General features: G+C 43.6%; 1 protein-coding gene across 1 annotated transcript in view; it reads left to right on the top strand.

Annotated features, from left to right (window-relative positions):
• The window catches only part of cdh6 (cadherin 6), a 66,092-nt gene that overhangs the window by 8,648 nt on the left and 35,537 nt on the right, over positions 1–21,907 (top strand). The window contains exon 2 of the mRNA XM_022767216.1: positions 12,054–12,441. Within this exon, the coding sequence (XP_022622937.1) occupies positions 12,205–12,441 (237 nt within the window). The 5' untranslated portion in view covers positions 12,054–12,204. The remainder of the gene's footprint in view (positions 1–12,053; positions 12,442–21,907) is intronic.

Here is a 21,907-nt window from a genome sequence, read left to right as displayed (position 1 = left end):
GTGGGGAGGTGGTAAACACACACCTCCAGTGGCCTACATGTTTGTTGACTTAAATATGGCACAGCTCACTTAACATTAAACACTCGCTGTGTGTTCCTCTCCCAGTGTAGCCGCAGAGCTTTGCACTCACTAAGTCATACTTCCTTGGCATCTTGCTCGGAGAAATCTGGGTGTGTTGTCCACGGGCGCGAGGCCAGGAAAGGGACAGCGAGCGAGCTCAGGGTTCGTGCACTGGAACAAGTTTCGGTAGCGACTCGGTCTCTGTCTTGCTTCCTTTCCCCTCTGGCAGCTGGGTGGTAGGATGAGTGGGTCGGGTGCTGGCGGGTGGCGGTTACTGTACGGTTGCTTTATGGACTAAAGCACTGTCTTCCCGGCCTTGTCGTAATAGAGGATTCAGCTCATAAAGCAGCATCATGATTTGCAATAAGCAGAGTTAGGGGAGAGTAATGAAGGTGTAAATCAACTGAGCCATTCTTTTTTTTTTTTTCTTCCTTCTTTTAATCTGATGTTGGCAGTCTCTCTCCCTCTCTCCTCTCTGTTCTGTCCGCTCCCACCTCCTCTGCCCCCCCCCCTTCTCTCTCCCTTTGCAGTAATGGAAAGCCTGGCACTCTGTAATAAAGCAGAGTGAGCAGCAGTATTAGTAAACAGTCTCCGCAATCATTCAGCCAAGTCCAACTCCTTTATTTTGTGTGTGTATGTGTGCAAAGTATTTCATACCCCCATACGGTGGTAGGGTTGTGGGTGCGGGGGCTCATGAATGAGGATGGAATGAAGAGTATTTAATTCCAGTCTGGGAGAGGGAGAGGCAGGGTCTATTTGTTGAGTCTCCTCATAAGAACGCCTTTGTTTTCATTTTTTCACAGAGGTTCAGAACAAAAAGCCTCCTTTTTTTTCTTTTTTTTTGTTTCAATGGCAGCGTTGGGAATGTGGATGCAAATGTGCTGCATGCAAGCTTTGCAAAGAGCAACAGGACCACACAGCCATCAGCAGGGCACCATGGCTTGCCTCCCTCAACTGGCCTTTCCTTAAATAAAGACGTCATCAGAATTTTGAAATGGAGTAGTAAGTCGGGTTGGAAGCAGTCATCAAAAGAGTGGGTCCAATACTTCTGAGTTAAAATGCCTGGCTGGGAATCATGTTAAAATTTCCATTCCTCGCTCCAAATCGATCGTATGGGTCCCTGCTCTCCAATATCCATGGTCACCTTTGCTATAAAGTAGGGTATTACTTCTATAATGCAGCGGGGTTTCATTCTGTGACCAGTGAGGAGAGGAAGGAAAAGAAATGTATCTGGTGACCTCAAACACAAAGAAATGATGGCTGAGGATAATGAAAGAAAGTGGCCTGAATTTTCAAGGTATATATATATATATATATATATATATATAGTTATATATATGTATGTGTGTGTATGTATGGTTTGCCAGTTCATGAGCATGAGCAAGATTAGTTGCCTGAAGTCCACCCATGACATTGGGTTGAATTATTTTCCTCGTCTGCCTGTTTAACTCCAGGTAGCCTCCGTGGACACGTTAATGCAGTATTGATTGTTTATCTGTAATAACACCATGGCTGTTGCCGCGCTGGTGACAACAGGGAAGGGAGGGGGGGAAACAGGAGAAGGTTTGGGGATAGAGGGGAGGGTGCCGCGGGTGGTAAGGTGGTGATAGATAACACACTATACCCTCTTTTGACTGGTGGCTGGCGATTGTGAATCTGGGGGTAAAACGAGGCGGCTGAACATATCCTATCTGGCAATAGTCCAGGTGTGAAATGGGAAATAGAAACTGGGGTGCAAACGTCAGTGCAATGTGGCCGCGGCTCGATAAGGCTGTCTCCTGTCTCCGAATAATTCAATCTCCTGCTCTGACCATTCTGGTACCTTCCCGTTGCCACCGCCGGCGTCCACCCACTCTCTGCCCCCGGGCCCGGAGCCCATATGGCCAGCTACAGTGTCTCTCCGTGACCTATGGCCGGGGCCTGTTGTTGAGCCAACCCTCCCGAGGAGCTTGGTAATTACAAATAAGCTGGAAGTCGCACCAGCCATGAGAAAAGGTGAGTGTGATTAAAGATGTGTGTACAGCAAAGTTCAAGGGGTGCTCCACCGGCATGCCAGCGTATTGAATCGTGTGTCTCTGCAGTGCTCTGGAATCAAATGCTAACTTGGATCAATCAGGCTTCTTTGTTCATTAGGGTTGTCCATTCCCAGGAGTGGCAATAAAAAAACCACCCATCACAGTGCTCATTTCAGTGATGAGGCAGCCGTCCCTCAGGGATAACTAGCTGAGGTAAATAAACATGAGTCACAGTTAAGGTCAGAGGAGATCATGGCCGTCTGTTGTTCATCTCAGAGGACACTTGAATCCCTTTTGACGTGACTGGATTGAGAACTGTGGAGATTTTAGCAGCAACACTTCAGGACCTATTCAAAATGTAGCACAAGAAACGAAAAGCCAGCTAATCCCCCCCCCTCCCCCCTTTAATTTCTCAAGGAGCATCGCTAACAAAATACGCATTCATACGATACATTTGAATTCAGGTGCCATTACAAATTGCGTGGCTTATTCTTGAATGGTATTCATACGATTCATATTATTTCCATTTGTTTTTTATCCCAAGGCCGGGCTGATACCCTGGCAGAAGTCCTGCCTGTGACAAATGGCTTTCTTAACACTCCAATGCCTCAGTGGTTTTAGTTGGGTGCAGTTTTAGATTTTTTATTTTTTTTTTGGTCCAATTTAAGAACAGTTGAAAGCCACTCTCTAGCTTTTGAGTGTGTGTGAAGCCTCCACTATTAATAATGTAAAAACAGGTGCTCCTAACTGTCGCTGTGTTATTTTATGGTGGGCTTCGAGGAAAGGTCATTACTCTTAGTCGAGGGGGGGGAGAGAACACATTTTCTCCACGCAGCCTTTTATTGGGGCCATATTTTAGGTGTGTGATGTCTTTGTTTTAGCTCCATGTATTATTTAGTGTTGTGTGACAATTGTGTTTGTAGCTGTCTTGCTGCTGACCCGCTGTTACAGTCGATATACGCCTGAATGGAAATGTGCTTCCACGTCGTTCCCTCTCATGTAATTGTCACAACAGGGAGGCTGAGACAAACGTGGGAACACAACTCCCTCGCTGATTTTCAATTCGCCGTGCAAAGTTTGACCTTTGTGTAGTCCAATCAGCGCTTCTACTTCCAGAGACGCACTATTCATTGAAAAGCAAAGGCTGCAGCATGATCTAATATCCTGGTAGGGCAATATTATTAGGAGGCAAACAGCATTATTGATAAAGAAACAACAACCTTTAATTAGCAGATTTATTGCGAGTATTATTCCTACTTTGATGCCGCTCTGGCCTTTTGCTTCAGACTTTGCAGGGCCGAATGTACGGAAAAACAGACTCGTGCGCTTGACTGCACATGGCACACACAAACACTTGGGAAGCAAACACTGATTTGCATAGAGACGGAGGCTCCCATAACCACCAGTGTATTACCACAAAGGCCACAGTGGGGAAAAGCAGGAAGCCGGCAGACCCTTCCATTGAGCCTCCTCCGTCCTCCCATCCCTCCCCCCGCTGTCATTGTCAGTCCCTCAGAAGAGAGCTGTGTTAGACCACACGGCCGCTGGTGACAAAACATGTGCTCTGGTGAACACACAGGAAAGCAAAACAACTGAGGATGTCTCATCTGCTAACGTGTCACAGGATGAATGCCAGTAAGCTGTTATTTCTTTGCTCTTTATTTGCGAGGATGTCTCGTGCCCATTTGTTCCGCCATCGAGCAAGGATGACCACATCTGTTTGCCACCAGGGTACTAGGCGTTATTAATCTGCGAGAGGACATTTAGCGAAATCAAACCTCGATTTATTAGCCCCTAGTGCAGGACTGGAGAACTGGCAAGGGGAGATAATGACTTTAAGCTCCCATTTAGTCAATTAATTCGGAGAAGTGGAATCAGAAACTGCTCACTAAAAAGTGAGAGACTCTGTTGTTTATGATGGCACCGTTCAATACCATATTTCAGGGCTGGAAGTCATTATTTGGCACTAGAGCCGGAGCAAATCCGTGCCACCCTAATACACTAAGAGAATCAGAAGTGACTTCGGAGAGGAGGCACCCTTTAAAATAATGCGCTGACAGGGTCCTCTTCAGCTGCTGTTTTGCTCGATTGCGAACACTGCCATAAACACTGGCGCAGGTTCACAGAAGCCCATCTTTGTTTTTGTCAAAGTGACAACGGGGAGAAAGAAAAGGGAGTGAGCTGGAGGAGGGAGCGGTGCGAGGAGAGCTGGCAACCCGCAATTTAGTCCAGACTGCGGAGACATAAAAATCAAGTGCACTAGAGGAAGGGTTACTTCAGGAGCCCCTCTGTGGGTTCTAAACTGGGCCACTCCGATGATGGCTGTGAGAGCTCCGGACTGAGTGATGCGAGCTCCGCTGAATGATGGCACTGTGGAAATAAGCAGAAAACAGGGAAAATAGGGGGCTCTCATTGACTTGGCCCAGATTGTATGATTTATATGGGTTATTTGGTATGCATTTGGGCAGCGAGGCAAGGTAATGTGTTTGCAGTGAGCTCTGGAGCGGTGCACTGGGATGAATGCTGTGGGCACACCCCTGCCTTTGACAGGCATAGTAGGAGCTAATTTGTTTGGATTACTGTCATTCAGTCAAAGGCACAGTGTCACCTCTCTGTCATGTATGATCAGGGAAGATGATTAACCACCTAAGTCAGTAATTTGAGGGTTTCATATCAAAGACTTTGTGTAGCTTTTGTAAATAAAAAAACCTGCTGCTTGAAGGATTTTTTTATATATTTCCTCAGGCATGATAGAAGTTGGTGGATAAATATCCAATAATATCCTTTAACTCAGATGATAAAGGTAAGAGTAAGTTGAAATGTTGGTAACACGTCTAGAAGTGAAACTTAATGTGCTATTTAGAAGCAGAAACAGGGCTAGAGAACCGTTAACTAAATCTTGGTGCTATTCCAGTGCTGTAGGTTGAATCCTAATTTCGACTAGAGGACCCTGGTGTTTTGCACTACAGTGCTGACATTCAGTCAGGAATTTCGGTTCAGCTTTGCATTGCAATTTGACTGGGGATTTTCAGCTGTTTATTCGCCCGCATTTTATGATGATGATTTTGCCCTCCTCAATCTGTAGACATGTTTTATTTTCCCTTGTGGTAATATCCCCCATCTGTCTGAAATCTCCTTTTAGTGATCAATTTCCTCGCCTTAATCTGTGAGGCGTGCGCGTCTGAACGTCATATTGGAGTAGGGTGAAGTTATTTTCAAGACAATGCAGCAGTGTGTCTAGACGGTGTTTCTCAGCTAAACAAAAGATCAATATATATTGACAGGTTTCTGAGGGAATTTTTTTCCCCTCGTTTGGTCGCATCTGTGTCCATTTTGCTGCAAGGACAAGGGACACACGGGGCTTGTTTTTATACAGTTTTTGGTAATTTGAGAACTCAGTTGTGAACCACTAACCCACATGGGCAACAAGACAAATGGAGAGCCCCAGATTTGGAGCGAGCGCACGGTTCCCCAATTCACACCTGGGATTTAGCTGTAAATTTCTCCAGCGAGCAGCACAACATGTATTGTGAATGACACCTACTCTGAATCTAAGTCCTCTCTAACAAACTCAGTCTGAGATGAGGTGAGGGGGAGGAGGGGGAGGAGGAGGAGGAAGGGAGGAGGCCAAAGAGAGCAGAGATGGTGGAACAACTTACTGCTGACACCTCCACGCATTAGCAGCCTTTAAGGGCGTCCTCTGTGGATTGTAACATGACCACGTTACCTGTGGCACCAGTGCCCAACCCTCCTGCCCCCCCCGCCCCTCCCTCCCTCACCCGCTCTCCACTCCCTTTGCTCGCCCCTCTGGCTGACATTCTCCTCTCTCACTTTTAATTGCACCCCTGGGGCTCTTTCTGGGTTGCTGTGGAAGTCTTCGGCTCAACGGGCGCGATAGGGTGCTTTGCCGTGTCGCTCATACCCCTCGTTAGGGAAAAATAAAAAAATAAAAAAACAGGAAGATAAGGTGGGAGAGGTAGAAGAAGGTAAAAAAAAAAGATAAGCGGAGTAGGCCTGCTGTAAGAGGTCACTCACAAGTCTAGATTAGCCTAAAATGCCACCCAGGCCTATTGTGTTTAATAGCACATGTGCACTGGAAAGGCCATTAGCTGGCCAGATCCAATATGTATTGACAAATGCATTTGTGTGACTCTCTGTGTCCCTGTCTCTATCCTCACAGTCCTGTGTTCGATAAAGCCAATAGATACATTTAATAGCTAATTGTTCTGATTAAAAATGTTATCCCAGGCAATTCTTTGAGTGTGGAATCACAGGGCTTTCGAAAAAATTGGCAGCAGACACATTAATCTTGCTTACCCAGCACCCAACACAATGCACAAGTCTTATTGCTCTATGGTGACTCCACACAATCTGTGACAGGCAATTTAAAGCAATTTACTTTTTTCATTTTTTCATCAAGCATTTTTTTTTTTTAATGCAATTAAATGGCACATGATATGAAGCGTAGACGGGGCAGGCGAGAGAGCGAGACAAAGAGAGAGTGAGTGTGCGAAGGGAGGGAGAAAATAAAGGCAGCCGTGTGCTTGTTGTAAACACTGCCTCTTAACTGGGAGAATATAATTATGGTGTCATGTTCTATTACACACCTTCATTATGACGATGGTGCTCCCTGAGAAAGTGAACAGGGAAAGACGAGACCTGTGGCTCTTTTTCAAAAATCACCTACAGCGACGGGTGTTCGTAGAAGATGGCTGTGAACAAGTACACTCTCTGTCATGGTTACACAGTCTCGCTCCAGTTTCTGCTTCTTTAAAAGAAAATCCCATCTTATTTCTACTTGGGTTTGTAGTTTTGGCCATCATTTCCAAGAGTTTCAAAGGTCACGTATTGTATAAAGTGAGATCGCCAGGTCTCTTTTTGATTATAAAGCAGGTCTAGGTTCTATATTAATACTCTGAAAGTATTAAAGCGCTCAGTCCACAGAGAAATGCAAACAGCCTATATTCAGAAACTGTGCCTTAAAATGAGCCGTCAGGACTTCTGTGACTTTGTGATGTCACAACAAAGCAGTCACTGCTCTCAGCCATGCCCCAAGCCCCACCCACCTGGACCTACCGTCCAACCTCGCAGGAGTGTTTACCTGAAATCTGCTATATTTTTATTCGATCACTCAGAAAACAGTCAGCCAATCAGAAACGAGGCTCTCTTCCTATTGGCTCATCAATGTGTTGTTGCTAGATGGTTTTTGGTGTTTAAAACCACAAATATATCTTCGTATGGATCAAAACTTCAAATAAAACATTGTAAGATATGGGACCTTTAATAACTTTGCATTGTGACAGTCACATTGCCACAATAAGGTCTGATGGGTCAAGGAGCTTTATTTGGAAGTAAAACTGAAACTGAGCGTACCCGGAATGTTGATGATAATCAGTAAGTAATAAATCTGCCCACAAGGACAGAAGGTCATTGATGAATCAGGACTTCAGTCTGTGAAGTTAGATGGTTGCTTGCAACAGATGATTTATGTAATAATTTCACTGCTTCCTTCTGTTTTCTCTTCCAATTAAGTCCGGCTACACTGGGTTTAGTGTGGTGTAAAACTTGTCTTATTGTCTAACTGCTCGTGCTTCTTGACCTATTCTTAGCAACGTTGCCACATTATCACCATCATTAATCTGAGTAATTAACTTGGTGCCAACAGAAACGAAGGCCAATATTACAAATAAGACCCAAGTTGAAAGAAACCACACTTAAACTCCCTTTAAGTCTCACTCCTTCTTTTTCTTTTTGACTCCACTCTCATACAGTACAAATGTAAAGAGGCAGGCATTTTGTCATAGCCACCGGGGCTACATGTGGCACCATAGCATTCTTAACTGGCCGTGACACTTTTTGACGAAGCAAAATAAAGCTTGAGCTGACTTACTCCTGGTCGTGGTCTCTTGTCAAGAGAATTATCAGGGCAAGGAGCTGTACTAGGCTTCCAGGGTATGACAAATGTGGTCAAGGGGTGAACGCTCCTTAGGGACGACGGGGCCCTCCATACAGTGAAAGCATTAGCTTTCCACAGTGACATTATGAAGAAATCCATTGAAAAGGCCGGCTTCCCAGTGCTGGGGGACGCGAGGTAGAAAGCTTCATGAGTCTACCCAAGAGACTGACTGGTATTTTCAACCACGCTGAAGCCTAGAGCAAATCAATAGCTCAAAGTCCCACATGCTCCTCACCAGCGTCAATTAAGTAAATTCATAAAGTCGAGTGTGCTGGGAGTTGGGGGGAGGGAAACAAAAAAGGGAAATACTAGAGAGAGGGGGAGAGAAAGCAGGGGAAAAAAATCATCCAGTCATCTTGCAAATTTGGATAGGAAACAGCGCTTCTGCCATGAGAGTTGCAGCTTAGAGAAAGTAGAGTATGGTGGTCTGAGACTATTTCTCTACGGGTGTTATTAAGAAGCCTGACAGTCCATCTCACTTTCACCTGCCTCCATCAGCACACGCACTGTTGACCCGGGAGTCTTTCCCCCACCCCTCCCCGTGCTGAGCCAGGCAGAGGACACATGCAAAGTGACTGGCTTTCAGCGAAAAGCCCAGCGATAATGCATATCAGCTCGGGGCCTATGCAAGCAAAGTAGGCAGAGACAGGGGGATGGGGATGGGATGTGGAGGCAGGAGGGGGAGGGCAGAGGGGGGAGTGCTATAAACTGCAACGCACGAGGGAAAAGAGAAAGAGGGGACCTAACCCCGATGCTTCAACCGCTCGCAATTTGCCTCCATAAGGGGAAAGCAGGGCATGCCTTGGCTGCCACTGGAAGACAGGTAGCGTAATGGATGGGCCAGTCTCACAGCCTGACTGCTGACACTGCTCTGACAGGACGTTCCTACCTCTCCTTCACTCCCTCTCTCTCTCTCTCTCTATTTGACGTCATCGTGTTTGCTCTCTCTCTCTCTCTCTGTCCCCCCTGTTTGCCCCCAAGTGTCATCACGCTAACTACATCCGATATCAAAAACTTTTTAGCAAGTGTTTCAGCATGCTGAAATTCCACCTCACCATCACATCCAGAGGGTGTAAACGAACGCTGGGGTTGGAATTTGTTTAAAGAAGTTCATGAAGACAATTTGACGTCATCGTGTTTGCTCAGAAAGCCATCCAGCATCCTGCAATGCAGTGCACAGACCTGCCATCCTCTGCACAGATCAAACACAAGCAGCCTGAACAGCTGAGGTGGCTCCTTTTATTTTGAAAGACCCAGATTATCTGTAGTCAACCTGGACCTTGTACAAAGGTAAACAATGACATGATGAAAAAGAGTCAGTCGATGAATTGATTAGATGTTAGCTGTAGATAGAAAATGAATCGACAGTTGTTGTTTTGTTTATATCACATTCTCTTTTTTCAGCTTCTCGGACTGAAGAATTCGTGAGGACTATGACGTGCGTAGCTACAACACAGCGTTGCTGATAAAAGAATAGTTCGCTGTCAAAAAAGCGTCTTTACATGACATTGGAGTCTGTGCCCTCGGTGCACTCTGGGATGGCTTTGTCGGAGGGAAAGTAAACAAGATAGTCAAACTGTCTTTATGAGCCAGTGGAACAGACAGAGGCAAATAACTGAAAACACACTGACTATCAAACTCTCCATTATGTTTTGAACCGAATCCTGTCTTTACCGCAAGTGGCTTGACAGACGGGCGCAGGAGTGAAATATGCAGCTACTGTATTTTTGTTTTATCGAGCCAACAAAGACACAGAGTCGACATCAAAACCCCCCGCAACAAAAGTTGCTACAAAGCTGTCCCAGTCGATGTGGTGAGACATCTGTTTGTGTAAAGCTCAGCGGTTGTTCCATGACACCGCTTGATGGTGTTTCTTTATTTCTGTTGTATCAGTTTTTCAGATACTAAACTTAGCGCTAGTTTCTGAGACAGAGTTGCGGTATTGTGACAGCTTCCACTGCCGCCTCTGCTCCCCTCAGCCGCCACCTGTCCTCTCACCCCTCTTCTCTCGCTCCATTTCCCTCCTCACTCCCTTCAGCCTGTCTGGCTGCACTTCTGCATGCAGGCCAGGATACTTAATTCATGTCCGGAGACATCGTTTCCTCATTCCCTGACACACTGTGTGAGGGAAGCCGCCCGGACCTGCCATGCATTGGGGCTAGACTGCGCTCCCCTCTCTCTCCCCCTGATGCCCCCACCCTTTTTCCCATGCCTTCTGAGAACGTGCGATACGGAGGAACGTTGCAGACGCTCCCCAGCGGACCCGCTGATAACCCTCCTACCAAACCCCCAGCCGAGGAACACTGGCAGCCTGGATATCGCCCAGACTGTGAGGAATAATGAGAACAAAAGCAGAATACACGGCCTTCTTTCTCTTTCTGCCTGCCCCTCCTCCTCCTCCACCTCCGTCCTGCGTTGTTCCTCTTGTTCCGTTTCCTTCTCACATTTGCCAGCGCTTTCTGCTTTGGCCTTCGGAGGAAGATGGACAGAGACGGAAGGAAAAGGAAGGGGTGGGAGAAATGATTGAGAGTCGGAGAGCCAAGATATTCTGCTGCCCACATCAGGGCCCTTCTCTGTGGTTTGCAAACAGTCATTTTGTTCAGTATCTTTACACTGATCTTAAGGTAATAAACTGGGGTTGACATTGCCCAGGGTCTCCATTGGCATTCTGCTGGGTCTGATAACAAAGTGTGCCGAAACAGATTGTTTAAAAAGATAGAACAGGCCGCTCCACATAGAGCCGTGCACTCTATTAGATGTTGATTCAGGGGCTTAATGGAGATAAAATAGCTCTACATGTGCTGTACAAGATGTAAGTCTATACATTGATGTGTAAAAAATTCTAATCTGATATTTATCAGGTTAGGCAGCACTCAGCCTGCCAATCAGTCAGATGACTGACATTCAACATACAGCATGTATGTGCACATGAATTTATATCAGGGCTTGTGTGGGTATGAAGTGTGTGTGTGTGTGTGACAGAGAAATCAATCACATGCAGAGCTGTGTTACAGATTTCAACCCTACTGTCCACATTGCTTTTATCATTTTGTGCTTTTGTTTGACCTGAAGTTGATTAATCAAAATCTTTTTCCTTGAGTATTTCGATGTTAATGAACAGGTTTCGTGAGGATGGGTTTGTATGGGAACAGAGCCTCGACTAATGATTATTTTTTTCATTATCAATTTGTCTCTCATGATCATTTTTTGGTTGAACTCTTTGCTTTTTAAAAGAATGTCAAGGTGATGCGATACGGAGGATGCAATGTGTTTAAACTGCTTGTTTTCTATTACTCCCAAAATGAAAATTCTTGAATTTATAATGACATAAAACAGAAAAAAGCTGAAAATCGTCACGTTTCAGAAGATGAATCCAAGCGAATTTTTGTCACATTTTTGATAAGTGACTCTGCTAACAATTATTTCAGTACTTTATTTGAACTCAGTTTGGGGCTAAAATGTTTAAAGGAAGTAGGAAATGAAAAACTTCAGTAAGAGACCAAAACTGATAGCAAGACATCCAAACCTGAGGGAAAAAGGTCTGTCAATAAAAAGAGTAAACAAGAAATCTGAAGGCTGCAAGCAAAGTTATTTGAGGGATCATAAAAGAGATGAATAAGATTCAGTCAGGCTGTCCTACATTAAAATCAGAAAAGGGTAAAGAAAATGTTTAGTATTCTGTAATATTTATTCTTCCTGTACAGTGTTGTTTTTGACTTGACTTTAATGTTTATGATTTCAGACCTTTTGGCCGTAAATTAAATTAACATACATCTTTATCTTTATTGATTTTTGAGAAGCGTCTGGAGGCGTCTTGTTTTTTTTATTACTCGGGTCTTTTCACTCTCCATCTGCACTTGGACTTGCCTGAGTTTCAACTCTACTGCATCTTCAAAAAGCTCTGAACTCCACTGAATTCGTCTTGACTACAGGTTGTGAAACAAGACGAGAGCTTGTGCAGTAACAAATTGCTGCCTCCCCTCCCAGTATTGACTCTCTGTTTTTCTGTGTAAATGTTCCAGGTGCTGGTTGCCACCCTATGTGAGTCTGGGGAGCCGTTCCTGCTTCAGTAGATTACAGCATGAGGACTGATCCGATACTCTGACCAAAGACCACTGGACACAGACCACTGAGGGGGGGGGGTGGAAGACAGAAGGCTGTGGTGGTGTGGCCATGGATAGAAGGAAAGTTTGCGTATTGATGGTGCTGTGGGCCATGGCCCACCTCAGCTCTCCAGGGTACGGGCTCAGGGCCCTGCGAAGGACTACAGGGGTGCGGAGGGGGTCCGCAGGACTGTCAGGGGAGGACGCCAACGGAGTGCCACTCAGGCGCTCCAAACGAGGTTGGATGTGGAACCAGTTCTTTTTGTTGGAGGAGTACACCGGGACAGACCTGCAGTATGTCGGAAAGGTAGTTTAAGCATCTACTTTCTTTGCTTTTCCACTGCCACGAGTCCACAGCTGCTGTGTTACACTACAACCTGTTCTTGACTTATCACAGCAGCCTCATGTGACGATCACAGATGAGTCCAGCTCAGGCCAGATCACTGGATCCACAAAACATGATTATTACACATAGGTTTAACAAAACAACACACAACATGAAAATATTCACATTGGTTAGCCTGCACAGATTTCTCTGTGTGTAAGCCAGATAAGTTTGCAGAACTTAACACACTCATTTTGAACTCGTATGTTGAAAATGAATGACATTTAGCCACAGTATAGTATCTTAACAAGGACAGGATTTTTTCCTTAACACTTTTTGTGCTAAATTAAAATGTGACCGTTGCATATTAAGAGCAAATGAAACACAAAAAAACTGCATCAAAATTTGGCATTGAACGCCTGGTCAGATTTGTAACCTTGTTTATTAATTCTTTGATTAGATTGTTCCTGATTTGAATCAAAATGCCAGTGTTGCACTTTCATGTACAGAGCCCTGGCAAAGCTGCCCATGCGTCTGCACAGTTTAACATTTGAGAACTGGAATAATGTTCAAACCCACATAGACATGCAGACAGAATGTTTTTGCTCCTTGCTCCTTTTAGTTTTTTAAACAAAAAATGATGAAGGAGTTGGTGTGGGTTGGAGTTTGTCTATATTTGGAAGTTGTAGAATAAAATCTGATGTAAATCATCTATTTAAACTACTTCTAACGTATCTCTACAACAACTAGAACCGGTGTTTGCTAAAGTTAGATAATACATAACATTTTATCAAGTCAACATTGTAAATCAAAGGGTGCGCTATCAGCTAGCTAACAATACTTAGCTTAACTGTAATTTAAGGCAGAGATTAGAAACTAGCTAATGTTATTGCTCATCTGGGGATACAGTCTGATTTGGAAACTCAGAAGGTTAAGAAAGTAAAGTGTATTAAACAAGCTAGATAGTTAGCTACTGCTTGGGTCTCAACTTGCTCACGAGATTTGAGGACGTTAGCCGCAAATGGGAGTGATGTAGACAGACAAGATGTGCAGCTAACGTCAAGGTTTAGAAATGGTATGATCCACTTCAGGGGTGTCTGAAATCGTAGTACAAATCCAGGCATGAAAATGGGAAATATATTGTTATATTTACAATTACAGGTAAGTAGGATAAACCTCTTTTGAGGGGGGGTTCAAATCTTAATCAGGGTGTCAGATCCCCCCAAATCTCCCCACAATTACAAACCGGATTACTCCCCTGTTGCATGCAAGAGTTAATTTGTTTTAATTTGTACTTCCTTTAACTAACATTGCACTGGTAGAAATGTCTTTCTGTTTATATTCTGGACTGTGAATTGTCACTTTTTCTGACCCATCCAAACTTGCAGTTTTCAGAGGAGCTTAGATCTGTTAAAGGAGCTTAGCCCGTCTCCTAACTCCCTCAGAATTTAAACTCTTTCCCTTTTTCAATTCCTGCAGCGGTTTGTTCAGAACGAAAGTGCCCAGTAGTTGCTGTGAGCAGCCATAACCGCCCACTAAAGCTGAACAGAGAAAGAGAAAGGGGCACCATACTCTAAACTCCATCATTAGAGAGCTCAGGGTGACTGGCTGCACTGTTGAACTGATAAGTGGTCTCTAAGAAGTGAAGACACCACACAGATGGCATCACTTTAACAACAAAAGATGGAGCAACAACTTCCATCTCGCAAATTATAACTTTAAACTCAAAAAATTGCCTTCGGCCACTGTGCATCCAATCTACAGCTGTCCGACTCCTTGACACTCTCTCTCCCTATTTGGGTTTTTTTCTCTCAATTTGTTTATTCTTCTGGTATTATTTTTTTGTTGTTGTTTCTTTTGGTTTCCAGGAAGCCACTGTCAACACAACACAACTTGAACTTTTTGCATGCCGACATTTGAAAAGTTGCTATTTTTTGTTCATTTAAAAATGTCTCATTATGTACTGTCTTGTCAATACATATTTATGAAGACAGTTTTCTGCTATTTTTTTTCTTCTTTTAAATCCTTCCCATCCATCAAACCAAACAAATGCAAATTTCACCAGATACTGCTTCATTTGCATATTACAGTCATACACACACCAAAAAAAAAAAAAAATCTGAAAGTTAAGTTTCTATAAGAGAAGGGAAGAACCTAACTACCTGTTGTGACTTTACTTAGTAGCATATTGGATTTGTAGATAACGTAACCTCGACAAACTCTACACGCAAAGGAAAATATCTCTTAATGAGATGCTTCAAAAGAAATAAAATGCTGTATTGAGAGAATGATAATTGTCCCATCATCTGATGGCAGACATGACATGAGACTCCAATCGTCTAATGCTCTTATATCGGACTTCCATCCATCCATCCGTCCGTCTTCAGGCTTTGTTTTTTCTGTTGCCTGTCCAATGTATTTTGTGCTTACTGTCAGCTCTGTGGCTGCCTGCACAATGTCCATTCCACTCACATCAAGCCATCCTAAAGCAGCCGTCCTGCCCTACAGTAAAATATGACTTCCTCCGAAGGTATTATTTGTTCAACAAAATGAAAACACAGTGTCGACCCAGATAACACTGGGGAACGTACACGAAGACGGGCCAAATAATGCTTGCTTTACATGCAGCAGAGCGGAAGTCAAGATATCAGTCTCCTCTTCCAACCTACTGTAATTGAGGAGATTGTGAAGCGTCGTGGCAAGGTCAGGATGACTGAGGAGGAAGAAAGACTGTTTTGTGCGAGGAGTTGAATGGGGCCAGTGCTTTGCATTCCTATCATGTGTCCACGGAGGATAGAGTCATCCAACCAAATGAGATTCTGCAACATACGTCCTCCCGGAGTGAGGGTTGACTTTCAGCCCTGGTCTAAAAGGATTACATAGCTCTCTATGGTACAAGGCGAGCAAATACGAGAAAGAACAAAAAAAAAAAAAAAGAAAAGAAAAGCTGAAAAGAACAAAAAAAACACAAAAAAAACAGAATGAATGAAGATCAAAAGTAAGTACCAAGCACGATCAAACCACTTTGTCTTTAGAGAGTGGTGATTGATGTGCCACTCGTCCTTTTAGGTTGTAAAAGGACTAATAGCAAAAGAAGAATGGATTATCTGAGTGCAGTGTACACTTAGAAAACCAGGGGCTGCAGCCTAAGAGCCCGTCTCCTGAAGACGCCATTAAGGCATCAACCTTCGAGTACCACACTTAATCATGACTCTGAGCGCTTGTTGTTTCCCCAAAGTACATGCAGCTGGGTGCTTTCCCTCATTGTCGGCTCACTAGCCGGTTGTCACATAGGACTGCAGTACGTAGATCTTATCTGATTGCAATTACTGTTTGTTAATTGCTAGATAAAGTACAAGTGATGAATTAGGCCCTAAAGGGAATGAATAGCTTTTGAGTTGAACACATGGCTCAACATAGAGAACAACCATCTGCATCTGTATCCTCAGGTGGAGGCCATATTTTCACAATGCAGTGGGCCTGAAAGAAGAAGAAGAAGAAGAAGAAAAAAACAACTGAGAAACACAAAAGAGAGGGTCTTTTTTTGTCATTGCTAGTGACATCATAGCAACCAGTGAGCACAGCATGGAACAAAACCACTTTTGTTTGTGCTGAAAAAAAAATGAATTGGAAATAACACAATGGCATCTTATTATAAACAAGGGAGCAGCTCTTGACACACAGAATAAGATAGAATGATGAAACTGCACTTGAATTACAACATCCTGTCTCCAGCTATTTGGTAAACTCACTCTCTCCCAGTTGCTTTTTTTTTTTCTTTTTTTTTTACGACGGCTTTATCGAGTTGTGAAGAGCTAACAAATCAAATTGCAATCTTTCCTGAACAAGTGTAACAAAAGCAGTTGGAACAGGAAGGAATTAAGAGAAGCGATCGAGACGAGAGGGAAAAGGAGACACTGGCAGTTTCTTGTTGGGGAGCTGGTTGGCTGCTAATCTTGCTAATCTTGCTGTATTGGCCAATGATTTTTTTTTTCCTTTTTTTTTTTTTCTTTTCCTGCAGGAAGGGAATTGTACACAGCCTCTCATTAGCAGGCAAGCTGCATACAGGCCTCGGAGGGCCTGGGCTGTCACTGGGGGAAGAGAATGTTTGTTTATTTCATTATTTCTTACTTTACCAAAGGGCACATATCCACAGAAAATGGTTAATGGCCTGTGGTTGAGGAGTGTTTGTGCTGCACTATCATATCTCATAAAGTATTTACAGCCCCTGATAGGCCCCAGTGGTTCTGGGCCTGGTGGGTAGACTCCTCAACATAGTCCCTAGCAAGTGAGCAGTGTTCTCTCTATACGAACAAACACACCAGTGTGCACGCAAACACACACGCCTGCAAACACTAGCCTCCAGTAATGGGCTGGAAATCAGAAGAAAGAAAAAAAAAAAGGCAGATGAACACAGACATAATATGCTTCCCAGTCCTGTACGACTCAGCGGCTGAGGCATCCTGGGGGAAAGACTCGAGCATCTTATGGCAGTGGAGTGGAAAGGTGCAGGGTTTTGTGTGTTTGTTTGTGGGGGGTGGGGTGATTTTTGGTCTCCGTTCATGCTCCCCCATTACCAGCTGCTCACCTTGGCAGAAAGGCAAGGAGTTTGCAATATGGCGCAGGCCTGGCTGTACCCGCGCCATGGCAACCCCTGCGGTCCCCAGCGGCGACCTGGAGCACACATCGGCCGTGTTTGTTGATTAGGCAATAAGTTCCCGCTTGTGCACTGGGAGGGGGCGACTTCAATTATGCTCCCCTCCTTCGCAGCTTGAGCGGCGGAGGAAAGGGTGTGATGAGGTCATGTGGCGACGAGGCCCGGCAAACATCTGTCTGACAGCGTTGCAGGGGCGAAGCGATGTCTGAGCGAGATACGGCACACACCGCCACGGCACCTTGCGATTGTCTCAATGCCGTCACCCGCCTGCTACTGTTTCAGACACCTGTTGGTTTTGTCAGGGTGAGATTAATTGATTTTCTATCATCAGACCTTCAGGCTTTTCTTCTGCATTTCAGTATATAGTTGGCCAAGTTGTTTTCAAATGAGGGGGGAGTGGATATGACAGTGAAGCAGGGCTGTAGCCAGGATTTTAGAGGTCAGGAGTCCAAGTTCCCCCAAGCTCCACCCGTAATGAATTTCTTACAAAAAACAAACAAAAAAAAAAGTAATTTTCATACAATTATAAAATGTTCTTTTTCATATTTTCTGTGCTTCTCTTCAGCCGATGTAATGGTCTAAATGTTGTTTCAAAGCCTTTTATTTAATCTCAATTTATTTTGTTTATTTATTTTTCGTCCATGTAATTAAGTAATTTCTTCATAAAGTAAGCAAGTTCAAAAATCTTCCAATGCAAGAATAATATTTCAACTTGTAGATTTAAACAAATAATTTTCCAGAAGTTATTGTCTGTATTGAAAACAAAAGAGGAAAGATGCAGTTTGCTGCATTAGAGTCAAGATAACTTCAACTTGAGTTTAGAAAATACAGGTTGAAATATTCTTTCTACACTGGCAGTTTCTTTTTTTTTTACAATTAAAAAAAAAAACAAAAAACAAAATGACAAAAATTACTTATTAAAAATCTACCTTAAATAAGACATCAAATGTAACTGGTGTGTAACTGTGGGTTGTAAACAACATCTCAGGTTGTTAAAACCCCCCTAAATCCTCTGAAACAACAGTGAGGACGTGACCTCAGTGTCCTGATTTGTAGCCTCGGCCCTGTAGCAAAGTAAATATAAACTCTAGAGAATTGTCCATAATTAAAGGAAACCATGCTGTAAATTATGCATGGGACACGGAACAAAAGATGTCCACAAGAGAGAAATGTATGTTGCTGACATTTCACCTTTAAGTCTCTGCAGCTCTTGACCGCATGTCTCAACTTTACACATCATCAGACATTTGATAGGCTATTTTTGTGCACAGTCTGAGGCTACCATCTGGCTACATAGAAGGCAGCCAGTTCTCGACAGGCCAGGACACAAGGCCTTAAAGGCTAACTGGCTAATTGCCCTAAGCAGCCCATTTCCAGTGCCATCTTTTTGGCCTAACTTGAGTGAAGCACAAATGGCGGCCAGATCGAGCCTGCACTAACATTTGCTGCACTTGAAGCTGATTAATTTCCCAAACAAAGACAGCACGCTTATAAGTTCTCACGCACAGATGTCTGACGAGTACCACTTCACTTCTCAGCCCACTTCAGACTGGAAGATGAAGCACATAGGGAAAGAAATAAATATCTTCCACTGTGAAAAAGTGCCAACCATCGGAAATATTATGGCATCACTTAGCAGAGAAGGCTAATTGAGTGGAAGGTTTTGAAATATATAGCATGTCATTGATGGTATAATGGTTTACGTAAATGCTTGATAGTTTGCTTCACAGCTGATTCACAGAAAAGGAATCTGTCTCTCAAGTCATTTATGTCTGTAATTGAGAAAAAAGCCTTATTTTCTCAGAGTATGGGAGAATATTTCAACCTTTCCAAATCAACTTGTTTCAAGTTTTCTCTGAAATTAAGTCTCATTTTTCTTCATTTGAGTAGCAACTTTCCTGACTCTTTTTTTCTCTCATGATCCAGATACTAATCTTTTTAAGAAAATGACTGAAACAGAAACAGGTTGAAATAGTTACTTGTTTTAAAGAATAGGGAAGAGTTAGATGAGAAGATCGACACCACTCTGGTGTCTGTGTCGTAAATATACCTACCAGCACCCTGTAATCAGTTTGTTCCGCACTAAAACAACTTCTGGGCTAAGCTTAGCTAACCGGCTGCTGATTGTGGCCTTGTATTTTCCAGACAGACATGAAAGTGATATCAATCTTCTCATCTTACTCACTGCGAGAAATTAAATATTTCCCTAAATGTCAGTCTATTCCTTTAGGAAATTGTGGCCTCTATTGCAGACAGAATAATTGGATAATATGGAGGTTTTTTTTCTAGTGTCCTCCTCTTTCTTGAAAAGACCAAAAGTCCCAGTGTTAATGGATATAGCGTCATGCTCTCTGCCTTTTTTACGATTCGGTACCATAGGAGGTTAGAGGAAAAAAGCCTAGCTATCGATGTGCCCGGGCTTCTTGGTGACCATACTGAATGCACATGTGGCTTTCTTTTCTCACCCTGTGACAGTTTAATTGTATTTTCGATATAAATTGATCAAAGGGCCATTGTGAATGCACGTTGGGCTGCCACATTGATTTCCGGGAGAGGTTTTTTTTTTTTTTTTTTTTCCCCTCTTAATTTGAGTAGAAGGGCAGCAGTAAATTCTCCTCACCAGCAAGGTGGGCAACTGGGAGGGACAGGGTCACTGCAGCAGCCGCCGGAGTTCGATACTCTGAGCTGCCTTGTAATATCCTTCAGGGGTGCAAAGAGGAACTCTTCAGAACCACAAGATCTCTCTGTTTCCATAGAAATGACAGTAGACACAGCGTATGTCACACTGTCTATCTCCCATCTCAGCCGAAAGGAGAGGAGTTATTAACTGAATTGTCGTGCCGGCAGAGATAGGCAGCTTGATAGACAATCATAGAAAAGGACATTGCAGCTATAACAGCAGGAGGAAGATAATAATTTTGAAGTGGATTGTTTTCAGCCAGAGTCTCTATTTGGAAGCATGTACTGTAAAGCAGAACAGAAAACAAATAAAATTCTGCAAGATTCTCCTGGCTTGGTTAGACAGGGAGAATTAAAAAAAAAAAACAAAAAAAAAAAAAAAGTTGTTTTGACCAGAATTCAAGTGGGTGAATGAAACAGTGCTCCACTCTAGATCCTAATCCGAAGATGCTAAAATTCTGCAACACACTCGACTGGCTCTGTTAGACAGAGAAAGGAATGAAAACAGTCATTTTTACCAGCATTCAAGCAGGCGAACAAAATAGTGTTAAAGATGCTAATCCACAAAGCTGTTCATCTCACACGTGCCAGCTTTGCCCTGATAAAACAGCATGAATTAGTAAAGCTTCCGAGCACCTGGGATGAAAAGCTTTTTAATATATGATGAGAAGGGGAGATTTTGCAATGTGCTCCCACGTGACCCAGCTGCAACGCACAATATCCCCCTTCAGTCTGTCCACCGGCAGAGCCAAGAACGCTTGTAGACACAACAAAAAGAGAGAGAAAAAAAACAAACTCCGGCTCAAGAGGAAAATATGCATTCAAACCATCAAAATCAAATGTTGCCGGCTCAGCTGAGTTAACGAGGTGTCAGTAACAGAGCTCAGAATAACGTCTTAGCGCCCACTTATCGGGGGGAAACATTTCGATGGCATTTGCTTCATTTTGTGCTTGACATGTTTGCCCATGTCTGCAAACATGTGCTCTCCTTTTGCCCTTTACCTCGCCCTGCAATTATTACCATGTCCTTGGTTATTAAAGCAGAGGAGTGGGAAGTAGTCAGGGAAGCAGTGGGAGGGGAAACGACTGGACAAGCTTTTGATGAGTTCTCTGAGATAAATATGTTGGGGGGGATTTGGCGGCGGAATTAAAATGTCAGAGCATGCTAAGCTGCTATTCATGCAGAAAAAAAATAAAAAATTAAACAGGAGATAGAGAGAGAGAGAGCAAATAATAATGAGAAGCTCCACAGACAAGTGGACTCTCGTGGTCCTCTGGCATGGCGGTCATGTTGCTGATCCATCAGGGATTGGCAGGCGGCGGCGGCGGACGTGCGCACACTCATGCTGGTACTTCACAGACTTCGACCCACTGGCATTCTGTTTTACAGCGCTGTGAAAATGCCACTGTGGCCCTGCGGTAAAAAAGCGCAATGACAACCTGCATGTAACAATACTAGTACACGCAGCATTTTAAACACTCCGGCTGTGTGTGTTTTGTTCTTGGCAGGATGTGAGTATCACCGAGATGGGGTGAAGCCACGAATGTGTATCGTCGCCGACAGTTTACTAAAGATGATATGAATCTGTTAAATAACACCAAATGCACTTATCAAAGCTGTCAGTGTTTGGTTGCCAAGGCCCAGATTGGTCAGATCGCTGATATGTGCACAGTGTAGCAGAAATACGGAAGTGGAAAACTGTGATTCTGCTTTGGAATGTGATTGTTAAGATCTTTGGTACAAAGTGCTCATTTCTGGGATGTGTTTTTGCACTCCACTTCTGCGAGATCACCTGTCAATCAAAGAGTGTGGCCAGCGCCTTTTTAAAAAAAAAAAAAAAAAAAGTAGATTAATCTCCTGTTCGCTGTGGCTATTTCTGCTAATGCTAACTACTGCAGCAGATTTCTCCCTGGAAAGAGCGAGCTGACACTCTGTGTTCATAAGAGCAAATTAAGCAAATGTGAAAGCTTTCATAAACCAGAGTTGGAATCACTGTTGTGCTATAACAATTAACAATAGAGAGCAGCAAAGTGGGAATTTATTAAAATGAAAACACTGCAAACCGTTGCTTGAAATTGATGTTTTGGTGCTGCAGGGATCCATGTTATTAT

Source organism: Seriola dumerili, unplaced genomic scaffold (genome assembly GCF_002260705.1).
Source record: "Seriola dumerili isolate Sdu_G_001 unplaced genomic scaffold, Sdu_1.0 BDQW01001124.1, whole genome shotgun sequence".
NCBI classification, from domain to species: Eukaryota; Metazoa; Chordata; class Actinopteri; order Carangiformes; family Carangidae; genus Seriola; species Seriola dumerili.
This window is presented reverse-complemented; position numbering and strand designations above follow the sequence as displayed.